The 26,883-nt window shown below is 39.2% G+C and overlaps 1 protein-coding gene across 1 annotated transcript in view; it reads left to right on the top strand.

The window, feature by feature from the left end:
* The window catches only part of DGKE (diacylglycerol kinase epsilon), a 28,608-nt gene extending 4,206 nt beyond the window's left edge, over window positions 1-24,402 (top strand). The window contains exons 3-12 of the mRNA XM_044000297.1: window positions 6,788-6,944; window positions 8,433-8,552; window positions 9,640-9,783; window positions 10,506-10,663; window positions 13,002-13,053; window positions 13,399-13,512; window positions 15,380-15,451; window positions 16,579-16,706; window positions 17,084-17,195; window positions 19,960-24,402. Of these exons, the coding sequence (XP_043856232.1) occupies window positions 6,788-6,944; window positions 8,433-8,552; window positions 9,640-9,783; window positions 10,506-10,663; window positions 13,002-13,053; window positions 13,399-13,512; window positions 15,380-15,451; window positions 16,579-16,706; window positions 17,084-17,195; window positions 19,960-20,160 (1,258 nt within the window). The 3' untranslated portion in view covers window positions 20,161-24,402. The remainder of the gene's footprint in view (window positions 1-6,787; window positions 6,945-8,432; window positions 8,553-9,639; window positions 9,784-10,505; window positions 10,664-13,001; window positions 13,054-13,398; window positions 13,513-15,379; window positions 15,452-16,578; window positions 16,707-17,083; window positions 17,196-19,959) is intronic.
* The last annotated feature ends 2,481 nt before the right edge of the window (window positions 24,403-26,883 follow it).

Below are 26,883 nucleotides of genomic sequence, written 5' to 3'. Positions count from 1 at the left end.
TATAAGAAGGCCAGTTTATGTATACTACTAGTAACAGTGACATTTCTAAAGTTTCAGAATCTGGTTTTTGTGTTTATTTTTAAAACCTCTTCTCATGTCCTAGGACATTTGCAGCCTTGTGTGCTAGCTTTTGGAGAGGTATATCTGGACAGTTGTATAGTCTCTGTCTTTTCGGATTTGGTATTCTATTTATACTTTATCCTTTTATTCTCATTGAGAGCTAGATTAACGATGACTTGAAATGGTTTTCACAACTGCTTGTAGGCAAGCTTTGATTCCAGAGGGTTGGGATTAGGTTATAAAGAAGGTAGTCACAAATAGTGTTGTGATATTTCCCCGTCTTTGACTCTGAGCAGAATTAGATACAATAGTTTTCTTGAACAGCTGACAAACAACTGATTAGGTTAGCATAATGAATAAAATAGTTAATTTGGGATTCTACATAGCAAGCAAACCTAAGGCTCTTACACTGGACATTTATTTTTTAATATGGAGTAGATTTGTCCCTAGTAAATTTAGGATTCATCCTAAATTCATTGCCATCTTTTCCCCCTTTTCAAGGAAGTTGATTCTTCTAGAATATTTTTCATCCAGTAAAATTAACAAAAGCAAATTTGTTTTGTCTAATTTGGTTGTCTGTGTTTAATAATTACTGGCAAATAGTGGTTCCTTTTTCAAGGATTTATTCTTAAAGGTCACTGAGTAGCCTGGTTTGTTTCTAATTAGATTTTCTTTCATCCTTTAGGTGTTTATAGTTCCCTGAAGGAAAGACTACATTGCTTGGAAGGGCTGCACATTTATTAATGTTTAGGCAGATTTATTTCAGACAAGAATTTTGTGAGAGTTGTAGTCACTGTGACCTTCTATAAGAGTGAGATGGTTCAGAACATGAAATAAAGGGAATACATATTTAGACCCTCTGAAACAGACCAAATTAGTTCTCAGCTTGATTATATCTGATCCTTAAGGCAATACCTTCAAATTGAAGCAAGTTGCCAAAAATTTTAGGTTAAAGAATAGTTCTAGTAATATAAACAGTGTTTAACCAAATGATTCATCATTGCCCTTTTAAATGTTACTGTGAAGTCAGATAGCCAATTAGGTCTAAATAAACAAGGAAGTTTTCCTTCTGCTAACCCTGAACCTATTTGCTTAATCAGTCCATAAGCTTTTATTAAGCAGATACCGTATGCCAGGCAGGTAGGTGGCCAGTGGATAGAGTGCTGGGCCTGGAGTCATCTTCTTAAGTTCAAATCTGGCCCCCGAAGTTTCTAAGCTGTGTGACCCCAGGCAAGTCCCTTTACCCTATTTGCCTCAGTTTCCTCATCTTTAAAATGAGCTGGAGAAGGAAATAGCAAATCTCTCCAGTATCTTTGCCAAGAAAACCCCAAATCGGTGTTAGAGAGTCAGACACAACTTGAAAAAAGACTGACCAACAACATGTGCCAGGCACTGTGCTAGGCACAGGGGATACAGATACAAAGATAATGAAACTGAGGCCTAGAGAAGCAAAGACAATCGATCAACTGTCATTAGAACCAGGCATTGGGGACACAAAGAAAAAAATGGTCACTGTTTTCAAAGTTTACATTCCCCTGGAAGAAATAGCATGTACCTATATAGATGTATACAGGATAAATGCAAAGTGGTTTAGGGAAAGAGCCACTGAGAGTTATCAGGAGAGGCTCCGTGTAAAAAGGTGATTCTCAAGCTGAGTCTTGAAGAAAGTAGGACTTTGGCGATGCCAAGGTAAAGGAAAGTTTCCCAGGTATGGGGAAGGATCTGCATAAAGATTTAAAGACTGAAGATGGAGTAGAGTGGAAAAAGAACAGAAACAAAGCCAACAGAGTGTGGGAAGAGGTGGGATATATAATGAGGCAGACAACAGAGATAGGTTATAAGCTGACTGGAAAGGGCTTTAAAAGACCAACTGGAGGACTTATGTTTGATCCTAGAGGCAATAGAGAGCCCTTGAAGTTTGACTACAGGAGTGACCTGATCAGGCTCAAACCAAAGGAAAATCACTTTGACAGCTTGGTAGACTTGAGTAGAAAGAAACTTGACCACAGGTAAACCAAACATTACAGTGGTTGGGGCAAGAGGTTATATAGTGAGGAGATGGATACTCATAACTTGGTGGGAGAATTCAAAAGACTTGATTGACAACTGACTAGATGGGTTGGATGAGTAAGAGTGGGGTATTGAGGATGGCACTAAGGTTTTGAATTTGTAGCCTGGACAAGAAGAGGGATGTGTTTGAGCGGAAAGATTTCAAGTGATGGTTTGACATGTCTGTAGTACATACTGTTTGAAGTGTCCAGTACGCATTTGTTGATATTTGACTAGAGCTAACAAAACAGACTAGGGATAGAGATAGAGGACATAGAGCCATCTGTATGATAACCTGTCCCTCAGGCAGCATATTTTGGTGGCGTTGTGTAGTGTGAAATTGGAGAGGCAAAAGATTTGAAGCAGCAAATCCCACTGCAGTAGTCCCATAGAAACATTGTGAGAGGGGGCAGCTAGGTGGCGCAGTGGATAAGCACCGGCCCTGGATTCAGGAGTACCTGAGTTCAAATCCGGCCTCAGACACTTGACAATTACTAGCTGTGTGACCCTGGGCAAGTCACTTAACCCCCATTTGCCCCGCCAAAAAAAAAAAAAGAAACATTGTGAGAGTGTGAATTAGGGTGATAACTGTGTGGGTAGGTAAAGAAGAATCAACACAGTTTGGCAGCTGACTTGCATTGAGGGAGGAGTCAAAGTCAAAGATTGAGGGGGCAGCTAAGTGGCACAGTGTATAGAGCACTGGCCCTGGATTCAGGAAGACTTGAGTTCAAATCCGGCCTCAGACACTTGACACTAGCTGTGTGACCCTGGGCAAGTCACTTAACCCTCATTGTCCCGCCAAAAAAAACAAAATAAAAACAAAGATTGAAAACCTGGGTCACTGAGAAGATAGTACCCTTGAGTTTACTGATAGATAAGATTTCAGGGTTAGGTGATCAGTTTTGTTCTGAGTACATTAAATTGCCTGCCAGACATCTAGGAGGAAATATTTCTATAGGCAGAGACAATTGGCAATGTTCTGTTGTTTATTTGGTTTTTTAATACATTTTTTTATTTATATATTTGGCTTTCCCTCCTTATTCCATCTTCCAAAGAGTCATCTCATAAAATAAAGTCTATTTTTTAAAAGAGAAAGAGGAAGAAGAGAAAAAATAATCACCAACACTGATTAATACATCAAAAGTTTCTGACAATGTTATACATAGATTGTTTTCTTGGTTCTGCTTACTGCTCAGTATCAGTTGATATAAATCTTTCCATGCTTCTCTAAATTCAATATATTCTTCTTTTTTAAAGTGAAATCTTTGGATTATATGACTCATAGTTAAATCATGGACATTTTAACCACTTTATTTGTATAATTCCAAAAACACTTATGGCAGTATTTCCAAGGGGAAAAGTTTTCAGTTGCCTTTGACTTCAATGTCTTTCAGCTTATTATTTCTGCCTTTAAATTCATAGAAAAGATTCCCTTTCCCTGTCCTAAAAAGTGGTTTTAATTGGCCTCCTTTGTTTGGTTTGTTCTTTAATTTTGCATTTGTTTACAATTAAAATGTTTTTAACATTTCATTTATTAGTACTCGCTTTTGAATCAAGAAAAATGTGCCAAATTCTTTTCTAGTGTTCTTCAGGAAGAGCAGTGTAATGTAAACTGGTAGTTATTTTTAGACAAAAGAACAAACAGCATTGCCAGGAGTTCCTTTTCCTTGTGCTAATGTATTTGTGGAAATGAATGACGGTCATAAGCAATTTCCACCTGGCATTGATACTAGGATTCAGCAACTAAAAGTCAACCTGGGCCTTATATTCACTTGTATCCTCCTGTTCTTTTAGTTTTTTCTTTCCTTGGTTCATTCCCATGATGAGTTAACAGAAAGAGAGTTTGAAGCTTGTATGCAATTGTAACTAAATTAGTATTGAATTATTAGAGATTTGGCTACTACTAATTTAAAGTTATGCAAGAAAATATCATTTGCTTGGCACTGATATTATTGGCATTATACCTTCTTCAGACCTGTAGATAAATCTAGAACTGATCTAGGGGTTTGATTTCATCATAGGATCATAGATTTCAAGCTGGAAGAGACCTTAGAAGTCATAGAGTCAGGGGCAGCTAGGTGGCACAGTGGATAGAGCCCTGGAGTCAGGAGTACCTGAGTTCAAATCCAGCCTCAGACACTTAACATTTACTAGCTGTGTGACCCTGGGCAAGTCACATAACCCCAGTTGCCTCACTTTAAAAAAAAAAAAGAAGAAGAAGAAGAAGTCATAGAGTCCAAACCCCCTCATTTTATAGATGAGGAAACTGAGGCCCAGAGAAGTTCAGTTACTTGCAGAGAGTCCCACAGCTACTAAGTGTCTGAGGCAGGATGTGGACCTGGGTCTTCTTGACTCCAGATCCAGCACTATCCACTACACCATGCTGCTCCTCAATTACTGGAAATAGAACTAACATATTATTTAATTATATTAACAGCTAGCATTTTCATATAGTGCCTACTATGTGCCAGGCACTATGCTAAGCACCTTATAACTATAGTCTCATTTAATCCTCACAGCAATCCTGTGATGTATGTGCTATTCTTGTCCCCATTTAATAGATGAGAACACTGAGGCAAATAAAGGCTAAGTGAATTGCCCAAGATCACACAGCTAGTAGTGTCTATGGCCAGATTTGCACTCTATGCACAACTGTCTCTAGTTGTTTGAGCTTTTAATTGGTGGCTGCTTTTATACTAATTATATCAGACTAATATCATAGTAAGGTTTGACCTTCTAGCTCTAGTTAGATATATGGTGGGGAGGAGGTGAGAGGAATGGGTCTTAATTTTTAAATACGTGGGAAAAGATTGAGAACAACATATAAATAGTTATGAGTTTAGGAGAAACTTTTAGAAAATTTAAATGAACTCTTCAAGCTACAAGAATAATTTTCCTAAAGTACAAGCCTGATCACAGCACTCTCTGAGCAAGAACCTTCATTGGCTCCCTATTACCTTTAAGTACTTCACAGCCTGGAATTGAATGCCCATCATACTTTTGACTTCACTGTACCCTTCCAGTATGATTGTATATTACTCTGCAACCAGCCAAATGGGCCTACTTGCTGTTCCCCAAACTTGGCCATTGATCCATCTCCCTCCCATCTCTGGGCCTCTCCCCGGGCTATCCCGTCACAGTGGAATAGACCTTGACCTTACCTGCCCATCAGAATCTCTGCCTTTACGACACAATTATGTGCTTCCTCCTACCAGAAGCCGTTTTTAATTACCTTATTATCTTGCTTATACTTAGATCTGTATATATAAGTTGCATTAGTAACTAATCAGCAACTTAGTCTTTGAGGATTAGATGATTGGGGCTTCAGGACGTTTGGAAACTTGACCAAAGCCATTCAGGCCAAATGGGTCAGGGGCAGGGCTCAATCTCAGGATTAGCTGCCTGCCAGGATGCCCTCCCAATGCATTAAAACCACATTGCCTCTCACCTTACCTGTAAGAGGCAATTCAGATGCTTGTTGGATCAAAGCAAGTTGTCATGCATAATTATTCAAAGGAATTTATGGAAATAGATACTTTGGTAAAAGAAAGTAAGTAATGTCAGATAAAAAAAAATGTACCTTTTACACATTTGATTAATTTCACTATCATTGCTTCCCTTAAAAAAAAAAAAAGAATGAACTAGGGAAAAAAATCTTGAGAGTTTGACATTTTATGCACGTTTGAAGGCCGAAAACTTCTACTATCATTTTAATAATAGTAAAATATAGAATGGTATTATTATACTGCCATTTTACAAGAAAAAGCTTAAATCTTTTCCAATAATTGCCCAAATCTTGCTTTCACTCAGATCAAACACAAAGCTGCTCTATAAGTTACTCCCAAGTTTCTTTTTTCAGGTCATAGAAAAATGCTAGTTCCCTACTATGTGCAATAAAGCACTGCTCCTGACCTCATGTTTCCAGAATTCTAACAGAAAAAAATGAGAGTTATGTTCAGAGTGAAGCCTCATTCATTTTTCCCCCTTTCTTCACCACTGATTCTTATGCCTCTCTTTGTAGAGTTCAGTCTACTTTGTGACTTTTTTCTGAATGGAAATCTGGGACCTTCATCCCAATGGCTTAGGGTTTTAGGTCACAATAGGTGTGACAAACCTAGGAAAGAATCTGCATGTAAACTTCTCTCTCATTTCACCTTGAAGTTTACTGAATTGTCAGTTTTTAACCTTGTCTTATCTCTTCCCCATCACTGAATAGCTGAAAGTTGACTGTGTTTTATTCTCCCTAGATTGATCTGTTTTTCAGTATCACAAAAGTTGAAACATGTAAACATCCTATGGTATTCCACTATTTTCAAGGTATTTCTAGGTATTTAGAAGCTGTTTTTACAAAATTCTTGTGACAATTTATACCAATTTGGTAATAGATTTATTTTAATCAGAAGAGAGACACAGTTGATGAACAGTCCAATAATAATTGTCCATTTAGAGGGCAGCTAGGTGGCACAGTGGATAAAGCACCGACCCTGGATTCAGGAGGACCTGAGTTCAAATCCGGTCTCAGACACTTGACACTTACTAGCTGTGTGACCCTGGGCAAGTCACTTAACCCTCATTGCCCCACCAAAAAAATGATAATAATAATAATTGTCCATTTAATTCAATGAAAGTATTTGAGATTTAGTCACTGCCATTAATTTCTTCATATTCTCTTCCACAGGTGCATTTGGTGTCAACACACAGTACATGATGATTGTTTGGAAAGCCTAAAGGATGAAAAGTGTGATTTTGGAGAATTCAGAAGCCTCATCATTCCCCCAGGTTATTTGAGTGAAATCAGTAAGATGCGTAAGGACAAAAAAACTGATTATGGAAAGGTACTTACAGTTCCTGTCGAAATAGCTCTCTGAAATGCTCTACTATGAGCTAGTGTTAGGGCAAAGGTTCAGCATCAGGCTTTACATTGTAAGTTCCTGGCCAGTCTTCTGTCTGAACCTGAGGACCAAAATGCCCACAGTCTTTTCTATGTTTAAAGTTTTACTACATTCATTAGGAAAGATACAATCACAGAACAACTTAGAGTCTTAGAGAGTTACCTAGGGTACTTAGAAGTCAAATGACTAAGCTAGGTTCCCACAACCAGTGAATATTGGGGAAGAACTTGAACCCTCATCATCCTAATTCCAAGGCTAGCCCTCTTAGCAACTACAGATGCTACCAAATGTGTATGTTTATAAAAAATAGATATTTTGCAACATTCTTTGGGATGACTAGAAATATCATGGTTTGTCATCAGCTCAAAGGTAAGAATTACTGAGCAAAGCTGTGACCTAGAGTCATAGGGGATACATCTCTGAAGAAGAGAAATAGAAAAGGGGGGGAAATGGTTAAATCACAGGAAATAAAAGTAACCTTCTACTGTATTTGCATAAGGGATTCTCAACCAACAGTCCATGAACATTTCCCCTCCACACACACATATTTTGATCATTTTCAATGTAGTTAGTTTCCTAGGTAGTCCCCATGTATTTTATTTTATGCATTTTAAAAACAATATTCTGAGAAGGATCCATGTGCTTCACCTGACTGCCAAAACTTTTTGTTGGCATAACAGTCATAACACAGAAAAAGTTAAGAACTTCTGTTCATTGTAGTGGCCTTTCAACACCTAGTATATATTGTGTTCAGTTCAGTTGCCACATTTTAAGAGGTGTGCTGACATCGAAGGAAGGAGTGACTGAGATGGTATGGGTCTGGAAACCATGTCATGAGGAACAAGTTAACTGGGGTGTTCACACTGGAGTATGAGATGGCTAAGGGAAGAATAATGAGGCTAATGAGAAGAATAATAGAGCAGTCTTTCCTATTTGAAGCACTATTGTATGAAAAAGGAGCTATATTCCCTGAAGTTCCCAAGGAGAAATTAGGACAGTGGCTAAAAGTCAGAGGGAGGTAGCTTTGGAGTCACAATACAGAAGAATTTAACAATTTGAGTGGTCCAGCATGGAGACAGGCCACCTCATTATCACAGTACCATACCAAATAAATCCTTTTTTCATTCATTCATGATTCAGTAAGCTATACTGTCTTCAGAATATTCCTAAGATTCTGGAAACCATTTATCAGGGCTAACAAAACATGATTTCTTCATTGTCTGGGAAGTTCATTCCAGGTCTTTTCTCCTTCTAAGAGCTATGCTAGTATGCTATGGTGTTGGTACTGAGAATTCTACATCTACTTCTCAGCACACTATAGCAATGATCACTTCAAAAGAACAGGTTTTATGATAGAAGGGAATGGAGAATTCAGTTCTTACTCCCTCTTATCTGTTACACCTATTTCTTTGTATGTTTTTCTTTCTATAGATAACCTTATCCTTGGGAACTCAGTGGACTCCAATAATCATCTTAGCCAATACTCGTAGTGGAAATAACATGGGGGATGCCCTACTGGGAGAATTTAAGATTCTACTAAACCCAGTCCAGGTAACTGTTGGAAAAGTCTTAATTGTTAAGTTATTGTTCTCAGAAACACTGTTAGCCTTTATAAATATTCGCCATTTCATTATAGATGTGAATAATGAGTACAAAGGAACTCTGTGATTAATTTTAGAGTATGGAGTCTTGCTTGTAATTATGTGCTGCCATCCTTAGTTGTGAAAAACCAAAGTACATCATTCAGATAACAGCAAAGCTATAAAGATGGTCTTTGAACTCACTTTATTTTAATGGATCTGTGCTCTCATCAGTGAGGCACCTCTTTCTAACAGAGCAAATAGCAATTTTATCCACACCTTGTTCTGTGTAGACCCCCACAAAGGGCTTGGCCTCTCTGCTCCATCTCTGGACATGGGGTGGCTGCCAGTGGAGTTCCCAGGCTGACTGCCATTGGTTATCCCTTTCTCATACTCTGTGGCCACCCCACCTCTTTTTCAGGACATACATCTTTCTAATGAAATCCTTGGCACCACTTTTTCTGTGCAGTGATTGGTAATGTGTTCCAATCTACTGATTCCCACCATGCATCTCTCCATTGCCCTTTGGATGCCCCAAAACTCTCATTCTTCTCAGACTGTAGCATTTTATGATTTATAGCTGCATGATATTGCTAGAAGAATGTTGAAATTTAAAAGGTGAGTGGTGGTTTTTTTCATGGACAAGCTTCGAGTCATTAGACTCCCTGTTCAGTTTCCCAAAGGCAATCTAATATGTTTCTTTCCTTCTGATTCAGTTTTGGGCCCTGTTCCTTATCCATTCATGGTGTCCGGCCAAATTATATGTACCATACTCTAAATATTTCCTGCCCATGATTTACAAGCCACATCTCTAAACTGAAATATTTTAGGATAGGGATAAAAATACATGGGCATAGCATAGTTTTATGAGCAAGATCTGGGCAACAGGGATGGGGCAATGCATTGTATTTCCTATCAGTAGCTGCAATTACAAACAAAAGAAAACCCTTTTTAGCCACACCTGGACATATGAATATAAATCACTGTCAGTGAGTCATCTTCAAATTTGAAAGATATTGATTTACAAAATCATCTTTGTGCTTCTTCTGTCTCTAAAGGTTTTTGATCTGACCGAAGTTCCCCCCTCCAAGGCCTTGCAGCTTTGCATTCTGCTTCCTGATAATTCTGCCCGAGTCCTTGTATGTGGTGGGGATGGCACCGTAGGCTGGGTCCTAGATGCAATTGACGAAATGAAGATCAAGGTATTTAAATGTGTTTTAGGGTCCTGAGACTACCTGACTTCAAAGGCTACTAGAGGGGCGGTTAGGTGGTACAGTGGATAGAGTACTGGCCCAGGATTCAGGAGGACCTGAGTTCAAATCTGGTCTCAGACACTTAACACTTACTAGCTGTGTGACCCTAGGCACGCCACTTAACCCCAATTGCCCAGCAAAAAAGAAAAAAAAAGGCTACTGTAATGGGACTCCTTCCCAAAGGGCCACTTTAGTGTCAGGGATATAGAAATTGATACACTAGTTTCCTATCAGAATATGGATCATCCTATATTAATAAAATTTATTAAAGGAGAAAGGAATTTAAAGCTGTGTTGATATAGAATAGAAGAATAGCTTTAGTTTAAAAGGACACAGGTGAATTTTGAGTCTTCTAAGTTTTTTCCCTGTTTCCTTTTTTTTTTTTTTTTTTGTGAGGCAATTGGAGTTAAGTGACTTGCCCAGGGTCACACAGCTAGTAAGTGTTAAGTGTCTGAGGCCGGATTTGAACTCAGGTACTCCTGACTCCAGGGCCGGTGCTCTATCCACTGCGCCATCTAGCTGCCCCTTGTTTCCTTCTTAGTATATACTTTAGCACAGTGATATGGCTTGTAGCATTAACCTTATCATTTTGAACTTTGAATTCTGTCAAACATGGCAACCCTAGAAATAATCTAATAAGAAACCTAAACTCTGTCCATTCTAAATTCCAGGGACAAGAACAGTACATTCCACAGGTTGCGATCTTGCCTCTCGGAACAGGCAACGATCTAGCCAATACACTGGGCTGGGGTGCAGGATACGCTGGTGAAATTCCGGTGGCACAGATCTTAAGAAATGTAATGGAAGCAGATGGAGTTGAACTAGATCGGTAAGGAACAAGGGAGCTTTGGGAGTATTGTTGCCATTCAAATCTAAAGAACTTTAGCCACAATAAGTAAACTATAATTTCAGCACTGAGCAGCAGCACACCAGGCACACTTACTATTAAGATTTGAGTATGTTTAAAAGTAACCCCAGAGAGAAAAGAGTGAATCATTAAGAGAAAGTGTACATTCAAAATACTTTTTCAAATACATGAACAAAAATGCTGCAAACTTTGTACCACAGAATTGTTTTACATATTAAGACATAATAATGAGACTATTCAGATGTTTATTGAAAAACTGTACTCATTTCTTGAAAGATGGAAAATTTAAATAAGACATGGGCTTACTTTCATGGAACTTAAGGAGAAAAAAAAGGCAGAAGCACAGATAAGCCCAAAATAGATGGTTCATACCAAGAGCATTAGAGACTTTCCAGATTTGGTGCTATGTGAAATCCATAGGAGGGAGCTGTTAAGACTTGGGGTTCAGAGAAGATACCCTTTGAATTGGGCTTTAAAAGGTTAGTAGGGGGGGCAGCTAGGTGGCGCAGTGGATAAAGCACCAGCCCTGGATTCAGGAGGACCTGAGTTCAAATCCAGCCTCAGACACTTGACACTTACTAGCTGTGTGACCCTGGGCAAGTCACTTAACCCCCATTGCCCTGCCAAAAAAAAAAAGGTTAGTAGGGGGGCAGCTAGGTGGCACAGTGGATAAAGCACCAGCCCTGGATTCAGGAGGACTTGAATTCAAGTCCAGGCTCAAACACTTGACACTAGCTGTGTGACCTTGGGCAAGTCAATCAACCTTCATTGTGCCGGCTCCCCCACCTCCCTGTAACGATTGGAATGACGCCACCTGCTGGATACTTACTGTAGAAGAGTTCTGCCCATGAAGCAAAGGTCTTTGAGGGCAAGACCAGGCTTCAGGAAGTGACGCGGACTAGTGGGAGGAGGAAGGAAGAGACTGGCGCTCGGTCTCACTCTCTTTCCTCTGGACTCTGGTGGAGAGCGGAGCTAGAAATGTGCTCTCCCTTTAATAGATAGGAATCTAGGCCTTTTTCTCTCTCTTTACCAAATTCTTATTCTCCTTAATAAATGCTTAAAAGTTTAACTCTTGCTAAAGCTTATAATTTATTGGCGACCACTCATTAGATATTTTAGACAGTTTAGCTAGAATTTTAGCCCTTAACATCCCCCAAAAGGTAAGTAGGATTTCAGTAAGCAAAGAAGGGATAGAATACATTCTGAGCAGAGACTGGAGCCCATTCTATAGAAAGAATATTTATATTTGAAGGAATTAAAGAAGAGGAACCCAAGATAGGGATGTGACGACTCAGGTAATTAAAGAGCTATCATGAAAAAGAGGAATTAGATTTGTTCTGTTTGGCTTCAGAAGGCAGAACTCAGAGCAACAGATGAAGTCATTCAGGCCTGAAGGAAGGAAAATGTCATCTTAAATGGAAGCCATCCAAAAGTGAAATGAACTGTCTTGGGATGTAGTCAGTTCCCCATCTTTGGAGGTCTTCTTACAGAGACTGGTTGAACACTAATCAGTAAGGTAGAAGAGATTCTCAACCTGGTATCGATTGGGCAAGGTGGTCTCAGAGGTCCCACAAAGCCACAGAGATAGAAGAGCATGTGAGACATCAAGAGGAATACCAGGGTGGCTGGAACATTGAGTTTGTGAAATCAAGGAGTGTAAGCTAAGGCTGGAAACAAAGTGGGGCCAGACTGCTTTAAAAGTCGGGCAGAGGAGTATCCGCTTTACCCAGAAGGGAAGGGAAAGGAATGGGGCCGAGGGAGGAGCCTCAGAGGGACCAGCTGGGGTAACTCTTTGTGGAAGCGGCAGGAAGAAGGGAGGAGCAGGTACTGATCCTGAGCTTTGAAAAATGGATGGGAAAGGAAGGAAACTACAGCAGTCATCATAGGGGATGGTCTTACTCTTTGGAAGAGGAGACAGAGCCATACAGGGAGAACTAAAATGGTCATGTGAGAACTCAAGGTTTAGAATAAATATTTTAACCAGGAAGTTTAGACTGGGGGGTTGTCAGAGAGCACCGAAGGCCAGCTAGGGTTGGGTGATGTCATTTGTACATCTCCATGTCTACAGAATGGATGTCCGCTATATGGTTCTCATGCAAAGAGAGACTGTGTGAATGCTGAGTGGGGATGGGAAGTTGTGTTTAGGGTTTGTGGGCTCATGGTTGTTCCAGTGAGCATGCGTGACCTTCCTGCCTCTTCTCAGACACTGTGTTAAGTAATAGAGGAGGCTTCACTCTCTAGTCTTCTCCATGGTTGTGGATGAAAAGCACCATGGGCCATTTCTTTTTCTTGTTTTTAGGTGGAAGGTGCAGATAACGAAGAGAGGATATTACAGCTTAAGGAAGCCAAAGGTATGGTTGGTGCTCTTCAGAGATGTGCGGTAGGTGATCGTTGGTTTTTGAGCCACTGCTCAGATGTCTCAGTTTACTGTCTTTGTGGTCTGCACAGGTCACCTTTCCTCTCTGGTCCTTAGGTTCCTGCTCTGTAAAGGGAGGAAGATAGACTAGGCAATCCCAAAGGTTCCCCCCCAGCCTTAAAACTCTGTGATTCAGTGTATACATGTCTCACACAAAGAGCAAACATTGCAAGTATTACTATATTCAGTAGGCATGAGGACTGAATCCTCACATGCTGGAGTGGGTGACATCTTGGGCTGAAGAACAGTGTACTACTATTCTTTTTTTTTTTTTTGGCAGGTATTCACAATGAACAACTATTTTTCTGTCGGACCTGATGCTCTCATGGCACTAAATTTTCATGCTCACCGTGAGAAGACGCCATCCCTGTTTTCTAGCAGAATTATTAATAAGGTGTGTTGGATAAAATAACATTTCCTGCTTATTGCTGAAGGTACAGTAAAAATAAACAGTTCCATTCTTGTTTGGCATCCTTTGAAGTAGTGAATTAACTCATAAAAATATTTGTACTCATTCTGCAATGTGTGTGATCATTTGAGATTGTCAAATGAAGTGTTTAAATAAAGGGGGAAATTTCCATCAAGTCCAATGTAATTTATAACAACCATCCAATCATTTAAAGTGAAAAGTTAGCATATTTTGTTCATAACTTGTTCTGACTAGATGCCAACAAAAATCAATAAAAAGGGGCAGCTAGATGGTGCAGTGGATAGAGCACCGGCCCTGGAGTCAGGAGTACCTGAGTTCAAATCTGGCCTCAGACACTTAACACTTACTAGCTGTGTGACCCTGGGCAAGTCACTTAACCCCAATTGCCTCACTAAAAAAAAAAAAACTATTAAATTTTAACCAAAAGAACTTTTTGGTGAAGCAACATTTACTTTACTGATGGGGGGAAAAAACATTTTTGTTGAAGTGACAAAAATATCACAGTAAAAATAGAGACATCTTGTTTGCTATGGCCATTAGACAGAATTATTCCTTTAACTTCCTCATAAAATCAATTTGTTTGGAAGTTTTCAATATGACCTTCAAAGCCTGATCAACAGAATGTACAAAATAAATGCAAAATCATTTTTCTTTGTCATGCTACACATTTTTAAAACCATTTTTTTAAAAAATTTATTGATATCTTATTTTTACGTCCCCTTTGTTTCCTAGTATATCCCACCCTTTCCCACCAAAGCCAAAGGAGGGAAAAACATCAGTTAAGCAAAATTAACCCATATGTCAGTCAAGCCTGGCAGCATGTGCCATGTCTCATCTCTGCTAAGAAAGGGAAGAAAGTGCTTGCTCATAACTCTTCTTTGGGGCCAAGTTTGGCCATCATAATTCCAGAGTATTCGGTTTTAATAGTTTTGTTGTAGCTCCTTCCATTTTCATCACTATAGTCTTTGTGTTTCTTGTTTTCTTGGTGCCGATTATTTCATTTTACATGACAGTTTATGTAAGTCTCCCTTTTTCTTTATATTCATTGTTTCTTACAGTAGTAATATCCCATTGCATTCATGTACCATCTGTTTAAACCTTCCCTTTTGACAGTTTTTATTACAAAGGTGATTGAGTATTTGCAAGATTTCAAATTATCCTACCTTCTCAAGCACTTCAGCTCTCTACCTTCAAAACCAATGACAGATTCACTAGAGTGAAGCGATTTGCTACTTCATTTAAAATACAGTTTGATGCATAAATTTATATGGGCCTTTTGAAGTAGAAAACCAAGTGAAAATCAATGAATCAAAATAAACAGTTATTCAATCAGCAAATATTTATTAAATGCTTACTGTGTGCCAGGCACTTTGATAGACGCTGGGGATACAAGTCTCAGGGACTTTAAAGGTGAAGCCACCAAAACAGCTAAGGAAAGTTAGTTAGTGTTTTACTAAAGAGTGGTCCTTTAACCTGCCATTCCAGAGTTTGCCAGCACTTCCAAACTAAAGAAAACATAACAATACATTAAAGCTTATTTCATCTTTCCATTCCTCCATCCCAAGCCATGCTTAAATTCTTCATCCAGAATCTTTCCTTTTTAAGAAAGGCCTCTTGGGTTGATTGGGGGGGGGGGTGTTTTTTCCCCTGGGGAGGAGGGTGGTGATGAACTGGAATTACACTGGAGGAGACTCAGTATGGCAGAGAACATTTTTATTATAGTGTCTCCTCCCTTTCATCACACATCAAGGAGGCAAGGTTAATGTAGTGTTTTAGTATTTAAAGTTCTCATCACATGTTTAATGTTATGTTCTCTTTCATTTTTCCAAAGGCTGTTTATTTATTCTATGGAACCAAAGATTGTTTAGTACAAGAATGTAAAGATCTGAATAAAAAAGTTGAGGTAAGACATTCACATTCCTTCCTTTTCAGGTTTGGGGTTTTTTTCCCCCCTTAGAGTTCTGTCCAAAAATGCAAAGTTTTTGCATCCCCAATATATCTAGATTCCCAGGGACCATAAATATCTGGGTACTTATCCTTTTTACAAAGTAAAAAATGTAAACAAAGTTTATTGACTATAGAAGTTGTTAGTAATCCTCTGAGATTTTTCTTATTGTTTATCTCCCTTTTTTCTGAACATTGACAGTACTTTGTGGTTACACAGTTTGGTACTTTGTTAGATATACTTAAATTGACTTAAATTGCTTCTGGTTATTGCATGTGTGTTTAGTGTTATAGACAATGACCATGCCTCATATATTACGTAATAGCTGCTCAACAAACTTGTACAACTTTTGAAGCTATACATCAGTTAAGCAAAGAAAATATATTACAGAATTTGAGAGTTGAAATGAATCTCAGCACTTAACCTAATCCAAGCCATGTGCAAAAGGAATCCCTACTGTAGCATGCTCAATAAGAAGTATAGTCCTCAGACACTCATTCATCTTGAGTAAAACTCATCAAGCAATATCCTTAGACTAGTTTGGGTATTCCAAGTGTTAAGTGGAACCCCTGACCAATTAGAAGCATGTGCCTAACACAAAGATAGTTTAGACAGGTAGTAAATATAATATCTCTCTGTCTCTCTCTCCCTCTCTCGAATGTCAGTTTTTTCCAAGTTAATAATGGATTCAGTGCAATACCAATGAAAATTCCCATGGATTTCTTTATAGATAGGGATAGGAACCAGGCTTATGATTTCTGCTGGTTCAGGTTGGCATTTTCTCTGTAACTTACAGACTAAGAGAGTTGCCTTGAGCATTTAGAGGTTGTGATTTCTCAGGGTTGGGCCAGCATATATCAGAAGTGGAGATTGAACCCAGGTCACCCTGGCTCCAAGACCAGTCTTCTATCCATCATGTCACCTTCTTCTCCCCATAATCGTAATAAACAGTAATTATGCCATATATATTATGGACAAAGATTTTGGGTGTTTTTTATTTTGTTTTTTAAGAATGACTCTTAATCAGGTACATCTGGGGGCAGTTTATCTCTTAGTTACTCACTACATGTTGTATCTCTTTAAAGCTAGAGTTGGACGGTGAGCGAGTAGATCTGCCGAATTTGGAAGGAATCATAGTTCTCAATATTGGATACTGGGGAGGCGGCTGCAGACTGTGGGAAGGAATGGGAGATGAGACTTATCCTCTAGCCAGGTATATAAATTCATCCTTCATGCCACCCTGTCAGTGGCTTTTTTTTTTTTGGTGGGGCAATGAGGGTTAAGTGACTTGCCCAGGGTCACACAGCTAGTAAGTGTCAAGTGTCTGAGCCTTGATTTGAACTCAGGTCCTCCTGAATCCAGGGCCAGTCCTATATCCATCCTGAGTTGAAAAATATTTTCCCTTATAGATTTCTTTTTCAGTTTGTCTATCTTATTTATGAATAGAGGTAGATTAATAATAGTGGTAAGTTGATATAATTTTATATGTTGCTAGCCTGTCAAAATCAGACATTGCCTTGAACTGCAATTGGCAAAGTGCACTTTATTTTATAGTCTTGTATAGTCACTGTTTGCTTTTCCCATTTTTAGGCATGACGATGGGTTATTGGAAGTAGTTGGAGTGTATGGGTCTTTCCACTGTGCTCAAATTCAAGTGAAATTGGCTAATCCTGTCCGAATAGGACAGGCACATACTGTCCGGGTGAGTATAATGGAATAGACTTATTCATATTCATTTCTTAACTGCTTAAGATCACTCTTAAGTATTCCTTTCTTAAAGTAATGTCACTCTCTCTGCAAGTACTTGAAGGCTCAGTAATTTTTTTGATGTGGGTTCTCTTCTCTTGTTGCTGGCCTTCATGAAATGCTGTGTGGTGCCAAGCAGAGCCTCAGCAGGCGTGGCCCTGGGGCCTTTCCAGCTTGTAGGAGCTACCCATTTGCCCCTGGCTTGGCCTTCAGAGTCCAAGGTGGCTTCTGTCCTGCAAGGAGGTGTCAGGGTTAGGCCTGGGGCAGAGTGGGGGAGAGGGCAGGACATAACATGGGATAGAAAACATAAAAGTGGTGGTTCTAACTCAGTGACTGTGGCTGCTTAACATTGACTGGGTCTGTTACCCTGCACTGCAGACACAGCCCCTGACCTCGAAGGGCTTACACTCTAGTTAACAAAACCAGCACAAACATGAAGAGGGAAATCATGAGAAAATACATAAGCAAAATGTGAAATATATACAAAATAAATGCAAAGGAATGAGTGGGGGAGGGCAAGAATCCAGAAAGGCCTCCAGGCCTCTTGTAGAAAATAGCACTGTAGTTGGACCTTGAAGTGAACCAGAGAGTCTGAGCACTGTCCTAGGCTATGGGAATACAGAGACTAAAAGGAGGGACAAGGGGGCAGCTAGGTGGCGCAGTGGATAAAGCACCAGCCCTGGATTCAGGAGTACCTGAGTTCAAATCTGGCCTCAGACGCTTGACACTTATTAGTGTGTGACCCTGAGCAAGTCACTTAACCCCAATTGCCTCACAAAAAACAAACAAACAAACAAACGAAAAAACAAAGACTAAAAGGAAACAGGCCCTTCTCCCATGGAGTTTACAATCTGTTGAAAGAGATAGTAACATTTCTACATATGAACAAGTACAAAATAAAAATAGGGTGATGGGGGAGGGGGGACAGCAGCTGGTGAGGCTATGAAAGGCTTCATGTTTCTGAATGCTTTAAAGAAAACAGCATTTTAAGCATTCTGCAGGGCAGAACGATGGGGACAGCCAGTGCAAAGACTTGTAGATGGGAAAGGGGTTAACCGTCATGGGAGGGTGGGGGGGACACTCACGGGGTCCAGTTTGTCTGGATCGTAACATGCATGAGGGGGGAGAAGTGCCTGATAAGGTTGGGAAGGTAGGTTGGGGCCTAGTTGGAAAGGGTTTTACACACCAAACAGAGAGCTTTATATTTGGTCCTGGAGGTAAAAAGAAGCAGTTAGAACTTGTGTAGTAGAATAATAGGGCCAGGCCTGTGTTTTAGGAAAATCCATTTGGCAGCCATGTGAAAGGTAAATTGGAGAGATCAGGATGGAGGCTGTTGCAGTTGTCTGGGCAAGAGGTGAACTTGGCCTGAACTAGGATGGAAGCTGTGTGAAGAGAGGGAAGGCTCAGGGGGGAGAGATGTGGAGATCGAAAAGACAGGTTTCAGTGGCTGTACTTGTGGGCCAAGGAGTGGATGATTTTCTAAGAGGCAGAAATTAGGAAGAAAGCACTTTCTAGGGAATGAGGAACAAGTTTGTAGCAACCCCACACACACACTTAGCAAAAAAAAAAAAAAATGGAAGCTGGAGATGGACTGTCCTCAGCTGAGCCAGTGTGGCTGGGATCCTGGATCTGAAAAGATAGGCAAGAGCCACGTTCTGAAGGGCTTTAAATGCCAAACGTGGGGTTATCTTTTATCCTAGAGATAATAGAAAACCACAGAAATTTCTTGAGTAAGGACATGATATGGTCAAACCTGTGGTAGAAATATGTGGATGGGGGGCAGCTAGGTAGCGCAGTGGATAAAGTGCCGGCCCTGGATTCAGGAGGACCTGAGTTCAAATCTGGCCTCAGACACTTGACACTTGCTAGCTGTGTGACCCTGGGCAAGTCACTTAACCCCCATTGCCCTGCAAAAAAAAAAAAAACCAAAACCAAAGAAATATGTGGATGAGGAGTCGGACATGATTGAGACAACTCAATAACAGCAGCACAAAAGTTAATATGGAACTCTTGTGGACTTAAATCCTCAGAATTATGGAAGCTTAGAGTTGGAAGGGACCATAAGGTTCTTCAACCACTAGTCCACAAAATCTTCACTACCAAAGGAACTTACTTCTTAAGACTTCTGAACAAACAAAAAACCCCACCTAACTTCTGTTTGTCCAACCCTAGCTCTCTCGTTTCCCCAAGTTCCTGGTCTTTTTCCATCTATCTCAACCCCAGCTGCCAAGAGCCACCTCTTCAGAGACTAGAGGAGTCCTAAGTAAAAAAAAATTAGATAACATCATTCTTCAGTATAGTTTGGATAGAAAAACATTTACATAAGTCCTGGGGCTCTTAACTTGGGACCCATGGGCCCTCCGATGATCTGTGGATAAATTTCAGAAGAATTTGAGGGGGCAGGGGGGAAATATGACCTTTATTTTCACTAACCTCTGACTAAAATTTAGCACTTTCTTTAATTATGAATGTTAAGCAACAAATATTATTCTGAGAAGGGATCCATGGGTCTATGACACTATCATCCAACCCCTACCTAACTCATAAATTCCCTGTGTGACAAGTAGTTGTCTAGCCTCCTTTTGGAGACTGGATCAACACATCTATTATTGGAACAGTTCGCTCTAGTTGGGTAAGCATTAGTTAGTAAAGGCTTCTGTGGACTGTTAATGATCACTTTATTTTTTTTTTAATTCTGACCCCGCCCTCCCCCAATCTAGTTGATTTTGAAGAGCTCAAAGATGCCAATGCAGATAGATGGAGAGCCTTGGGCCCAAGGGCCCTGCATAGTCACCATCACTCATAAGACACGAGCAAAGATGCTGTGTTTTACTGGGGAGCAGACTGATGACGACGCTTCCAGCACATCGGAGCAGGAGGAGCACACCCAAGAGACTGAAGCTACTGATGAAGAATTGTGATCCTCTACACAAGTCCAACTGTAGAGATCTTAGTCCGCTCTTCAGTTTCTTTAGAATGTTGTCAGCACTGTAAGAATTGGGGGGGGGGGGGGGAACATTCTAAAGAAAGCTAAGCTTTAGGTTACTTGCAAAAGTTCAATGCTTAGTTTTAGCAAAATACTTTCACTATATGCTCTTCAACTAAAAGTTACAGAAGTTACACCATTTGCAAAATGTATTTTTTTTTCATTGTATGTTTTTCAGTGACAGGGATATAGACTTTTAAGTCTATACTGTCTCATTCTTTTTTCTGGTAGCAAATGTCTGGTATGCACATTTTATGTGCATCAAGGTGTGATCTGAAGAAATAAAATTCTTTTCCTTTATCAGTTTTTAGTTCATAGCATTGGAACATTTTAAAACATATCTATCATTTTTGTGGAAATGCACTGATTTAAGCTAGGACTGCATGGAATTTTAAAGAAATCTTAGGCACTGATAAAATTGTCCATCTACTTGGCTGCACTTTATTCATTAACTGAAGATTCCTATATCATCAGGCAGGCAGAGGATTCATCCACAAAGACTGCCATTAAAGAAAACTGGCCCCTTTAAATTTTACTACAGGATCATTTTCAGACAGCTGGCCAATCACCATAGTTTAATTGGTTACCCAACTTAAGGGTTTGGTTTCAGAATCTCTGAAACATTTTTATAGCCCAAAAACCAGTAGGAATGAATTGGGACTATAATCAGATACTTTGTATGAGCACTGTTAAAACTCACTGTCCATGGAAATCTGTGCTTGTCACTTCTCTCTTCTGGATGGTAATTTAAAGAGACATTGAAATTTGAAGGTACATTTTAAAATGTGCAAGTGAAATTTGTTAAACAAGCACTGCCCAACCAGAATAATTGATGCATTTTACATGCAGTAGCAAGTTCCAAGAAAAAAATGCATATGGGGTAAATAGGCATTTTTATCATTCTCAGATATCTTGAAATAATTATGTTCTTGATGTTCTCCCATTTAAAAAATAACAATGAATAAGTGTTTACATCTTATGATTTGTTTAAAATGAGAAATATATGTATATTTTTTTTTTACTTATTTATTTGCCTGATACGTGCCTGTTTGTACAGCACATATCAGTTAATCAGTTAATATACTGTGGTAGCTACTTCTGTTGGATTGAAATTTATTATATGGGAGGGCAGCTAGATGGCGCAGTGGATAAAGCATCGGCCCTGGATTCAGGCAGACCTGCGTTCAAATTTAGCCTCAACCACTTGACACTTACTAGCTGTGTGACCCTGGGCAAGTCACTTAACCCTCATTGCCTTGCAAAAAAAGAAATGTATCAGTTGGGCCCTTGCTTGGATGGGAGACCACAGCTTGCCTAAATATTCTTGTTCTCCAATTATAGCCTTCCTAAGAGCTCAAAAAAAAAAACAACGAAAAGCACTGGCAAGTGACTTTCGGATAACTGATACATCTGTAAACCATTTTTAATATCGTATTGTTTGTCTAGCCTGGCAAACTCCTGTGAGAGGATAGTACCAAAGGACTGTTCTCAGAGTTGTCCAGGAGGGGGCGCGCTTTTGCCCCAGCTGCTGCTTCCAACTGCGAACCCATGGGCCTTCCACCTTTCCCTCTAGCCTATTGTGTCATGACCAAGTCCTGACAGTTTTTAGACGAGGTATGGTTGTTTCTCTTTGGCATCAGCCTCAAAATATCAGGAATGTACCCCTGACACCCCAAACACCCCTAGCTTCTTTTAATAATTGAAGATGAGTGTATATATCATTTGTAAATTGGTTTAAACACCTTCTTGAACCTACTGATATTTCCAGTCCATACTGTCTTTGGGAGATAGCAAGTTACATGTGCCCTTTTCACTTGTCCTAACTTTATCTCTTCTGAGTTTCAAGGAGTGAGTCCCGATTGTAGCATTGGAAGATTTGGTGAAGGACTTTTAGCATGGAAGTGGTAGAATTTCACAGGTTTGGCTTATTGCTTGGTTTTGTTGTGTTTTCTTGAACAGAGTAATCATGTATGAGTATAATGAAATTAGGCATATGATTTGTTCCATAATCAAAATTCTATCCTGGGCCACTAGCATATTTCATGTTTTCCTGTGCTTGGTGCACAGGGTTGAAGTAGTGTAAAGGGTAGGGACAAAGGAACTAGTTAATTGAATGTTTTTCTTATTCAAAACTGTCCTGCATCTGTTATTTTCTCTCAAGCAACCATAGTCAGAAGTCAAGCCACTGCATAAAATAACTTCTAAAAACTGTTCTTTAAGCAAAATCACCAAGTAGATTTTGAAATAGCCCTATATCTTAAATAGTTCATCCATTCATTCTTTTTCCTTAGACATACCATTTTCCAGTGTCATTTCTAGCATCGCTCAAGTGATCATTTTAAAATTTGATACTTGGAAAGGTATTATGGGATGTTATTGTGTATTAAGGAGGGAAAGTGTCCTACAAAAAAGTATTCCTGTCTTATTTTAACAAAGTATGTTTAAGTTTTTGGACATATAGCCAGGTATATACAAGTAAATTTCACTTGCAGAAAATCTGATTGAGAAAGTCCAAAGTGACAGAGCCTGGTCTTAAGGAGAAGTGTTTTCATCACAAGGGATGTTTCATTTCACAAAACTTCATCATGTACTCTCCTAGTTCATTCTAAAATCCTTCCCCTCCTAAAAAAAATCAACTTATAATTTCTCAGGCAGAGAACATTTCTACAAAATTAGTACATATCCAAATTCCTCTCATCTTTCACTGTCTTGATACATCCCTAAATCCTAATAAGTGTAGTTATTTGAAATAGATTTTGAGGCACTTACACTTCCCTTTGCTGTAAGCTTTAGTTAAATTGGAGTATAGTCATTTAAAATTGATTTTTAAGTTGTCGGACTGTTTTGTTTTTTTTTTTCCAAGAGATTATCTGTATTTAAAGTACCAGCAGCTTTTGTTTTACTATCTGAAATGTTTTCTTTAATCCTTAGCAGTGGATTTACTAACATTTTTTAAAATTTTTACAGTCAAAGTGGTTCATGTTTTATTGTTTTAAGGTCTGTCAGAAATATATAGTAATTGTCTTTTGAAATACAGTAGCTTACTTGGTATTGTAAAATACTGTGATTCAGAAGCTAAGTCCTCTTTGCCATGTAAACCCAGAAACTACCAGCATGTCTGAAGTGAAAACGTATTCCCTTTTTTGGAAATACTTTACAGTTGTAATATAAACTTTTTTTTATTTTGATATGTATTATGAAATTCTGATATTGCACTAAATAGAATGACTTTTAAAGCTGTATCATTTTTCATATTAATGTAGGTCTGAATGCATAATTTTTGTTTGTCCCAAATGAGCAATGAGAGGGGTAAAGTTTCCATGCCTTCCCCCACACTGAATGTTGACAGAGGAGGAAGAATCTGCACTTTATTTAGAGATTTTGGCAAATCTGAGGAGATAAGAGTATGGCATAATAGAGTTTAAGAAAAATAAGCAGAAGCCCCAGCTCTGTAAAGGTGCATTCCCAGACACAAGTACCAAGAATATGATTTGTTTGGCTTTATTTGTATTTTAAGGAAATTGACAGACCTGCTACTGTACTTGCCTTTAGGGCCTGTGTCCCCCACATCTTCTGTTCCCATAAGTCTGCAGAAGGACATCAGATGCACTTAAAATTTGTTTGAAAGACTAAATTACTTTCCTTTTTTCTCAGATACCCAAAGTGTTCTTTCTAAGACAGGGTGGAGAAGGGGAATGTGTTTAATAGAAAACATAAAATATTGTATGACTGGCAACTTGTGTATAGTTATTTTCACTTCCCAGTTTTATACTTCCCCTTTGATTTTTTTTTTTATTTACATTATTAAATTTTTTCCCTTGTTTCACTTTGGTTTTGTTTGGGGTTCTCTGGAACAGTGGTCAATTGGCCACTTCATAATGTTAAGATATTTATTGAGTAGTAAAGCACTGGCTTTAACCCCTTCTTCCTTTGTTCTAGTAAAGTGCAGAAGTGATCCATTTGTTTTCTATTATTTTTAGATGTGTAAATTAATATATATTTATTTAATTGAAATACCACTGACTATCCATCAGTTAACTGCTGCATTCTGCTTTTGTTATGTTGAGTCTATACTGTTGTGTTGTATGAGTAAAACAGCAAAAATGTGAATTCAGACATTTTATTAAACTTCAGGCATGAGTTACTTATTTCTTCTGGAGAATAAAACATACCTTTAAAAAAAAACAACTTTGGTCTTGCGATATATTTTGACATCTTTACAGACACAGGTAAAATAACCAAAATGATTTGGATTCATTTAGTCAATAGCTTTGATAAGTGCACATTGTCTATCATGGTGAGTTCTAGGTTACCTACTTTGGGGGTGAGGAGGGATGTAGGTTTATGTGACATGTCTGGAGAGGAAGAAGATAAGAAAAAAAATAAAATATACAATCTTCCCCAAGAAAATTCCAATTTAGTTGACGTTACAGTACATACAGACTTGCAAATACTTATAAAACAATATGTTAACAGATACGTGGGACAGCTAGGTAGTACAGTAGATAAATCACCAGGCCTGGAGTCAGGAAGATCTGAATTCAAATCCAGCCTTAGACAGCAGTTGTGTGACAAGACATTTAACCCCTATTTGCCTCTGTCCCTCATCTGTAAAATGGGGACACACTGGAGAAGGAAATAGCAAACCACTCCAGTATCTCTGCCAAGAAAAATCCACAAAGTCAGAGGTCGGGCACAACTAAACAACAAGAATACAGATACATATAAACTGATAGATCAGAAACAGCATACTAGAATGGATAGGGCACTGAACTGGAGTCAGGAGGACCTGGGTTCGAATCCTGGCTCAGACTGTAGTTTAGTGACCCTAGGGAAGTCAGTTGTCTACTGCTGTACTTATCCTTAATGTCTGAAGCCCCTGTATCTTATGTTCTCATAGGTCTATGCAGAAGGACTGCAGAATTTAAAAGTACCTAAGATACACTTAAAATTTAGTTGAAAAGCTGACTTTATTTATTCTCAGATGCCCAAAGCATTCTTTCTAAGTAAGGGAGAGGCTAAGGGAATGAAATGTGTTTAATAGAAAACAATATGATGTGATTAGTAAGTGGTCTTTGTGCCTCAGTTTCTTCATCCAACAAATGGGGGATGGGGTGTGGCCTCGGTGGCCAATAAGGTCTCTTCCAGCCCCAAATCTATGATCCTGATCTCAGTGTCAAGTATAAGTGAATTAACAACCTTTTAAACTTATTAAATGGCTTTTTGTTTCATGGTATTTGCTGGTTTGGGTCCTTACCATCTGGTCTTGATCATTTCTACAGACATTAAAAAGAGATCAGATGCTTAAAGCCACCCAAGAAAAAAATGGAAGATGACTGCCCACAGGTTATAACATGCATCCAGGCCTGGATAGGATGGGCTAAATGGTATCTGAGAAACTGCACGGTCTTTTCAGTCGTCCTGAAACAAAGACTTTTTTTTTTAAACATCAATATTCTCCCAATGATGAATCCTTTATGGCCTTGAATCTTGGAACATCTTTCTCTACAAAGAAACAAAATTGTGGGTGGCCCAGGGAACAGCAAAGAAGCACATGGTGAGCATAAAATCTGAAGCATACTACCAGTGACAACCATACACAAGAAGTAAATTAAGCCCTTCAAGGAAGTGTACAATCCGTTTGTTTTTGGTTTTTTGTTTGTTTTTTGGCAGGGCAATGAGGGTTAAGTGACTTGCCCAGGGTCACACAGCTAGTAAGTGTCCAGTGTCTGAGGCCGGATTTGAACTCAGGTCCTCCTGAATCCAGGGCTGGTGCTTTATCCACTGCACCACCTAGCTGCCCTCTACACTTGGAAAAGGATCAGAAGGCAGAGTTGTGGAAGGGGAGCCTCCCAATCAAGGGGGACAGTCAGAGAAAATAGCTATAGCCAAAGGATGGAGTATCTTTGTTCAAGGAAGCCAATGTTACTGGAGAAAAGAAGACTAGAAGGTTCAGCAAAACAAATTTCCTACACTGGCTGTGCCCAAGAATGTATGGTTCTTTCTCCATTTTAAGTTCATCACCTCTCTGTCAGAAGGTTTGTCATGGGGCAGCTAGGTGGTGCAGTGGATAGAGCACCGGCCCTGGAGTCAGGAGTACCTGAGTTCAAATCCGGCCTCAGACACTTGATACTTACTAGCTGTGTGACCCTGGGCAAGTCACTTAACCCCAATTGCCTCACTAAAAAACAAAACAAAAAAAAACAACAGAAGGTTTGTCATGATCATATGGCTTTTCTTGCATCCTTTCTGATAAAATGTCTGAAAGACTCTGATGAACAAATTTTAAAGCTAGTAAGAAATAGCCTACCCAATTCATCCGACGTTGAACATAGTGAATTTGATGATATAAATGCTACAAATGTTCCAGGCAGAGAAAGAATATCTTTCCTCTGACTCCAGTGACAATGAATGAGTCCATCAGTGAAGTTGCCTCTACAGCTGACAATCTAAAAGGCAATGAGCAACATGGCTCATTTAGACCCATGTTCATGACAAAAGAGATGAAGAACCACAATATCCGTAGGCTAAAGATGGTTCCTTTTTTCAATGGACCACTGCTCTCCAAGCAGCATGAGGATGCTTGCAACAACTAAATATTATTATACCGTGAGCTGACCCTATTGCATACCTATTCTGGAACCCATGTCTTTGGGAA

This window comes from Dromiciops gliroides, chromosome 4 (genome assembly GCF_019393635.1).
Source record: "Dromiciops gliroides isolate mDroGli1 chromosome 4, mDroGli1.pri, whole genome shotgun sequence".
In the NCBI taxonomy this organism is placed as follows: Eukaryota; Metazoa; Chordata; class Mammalia; order Microbiotheria; family Microbiotheriidae; genus Dromiciops; species Dromiciops gliroides.
The sequence above is the reverse complement of the archived record's forward strand: the minus strand, read 5'-3'. Positions and strand labels throughout refer to the sequence as shown.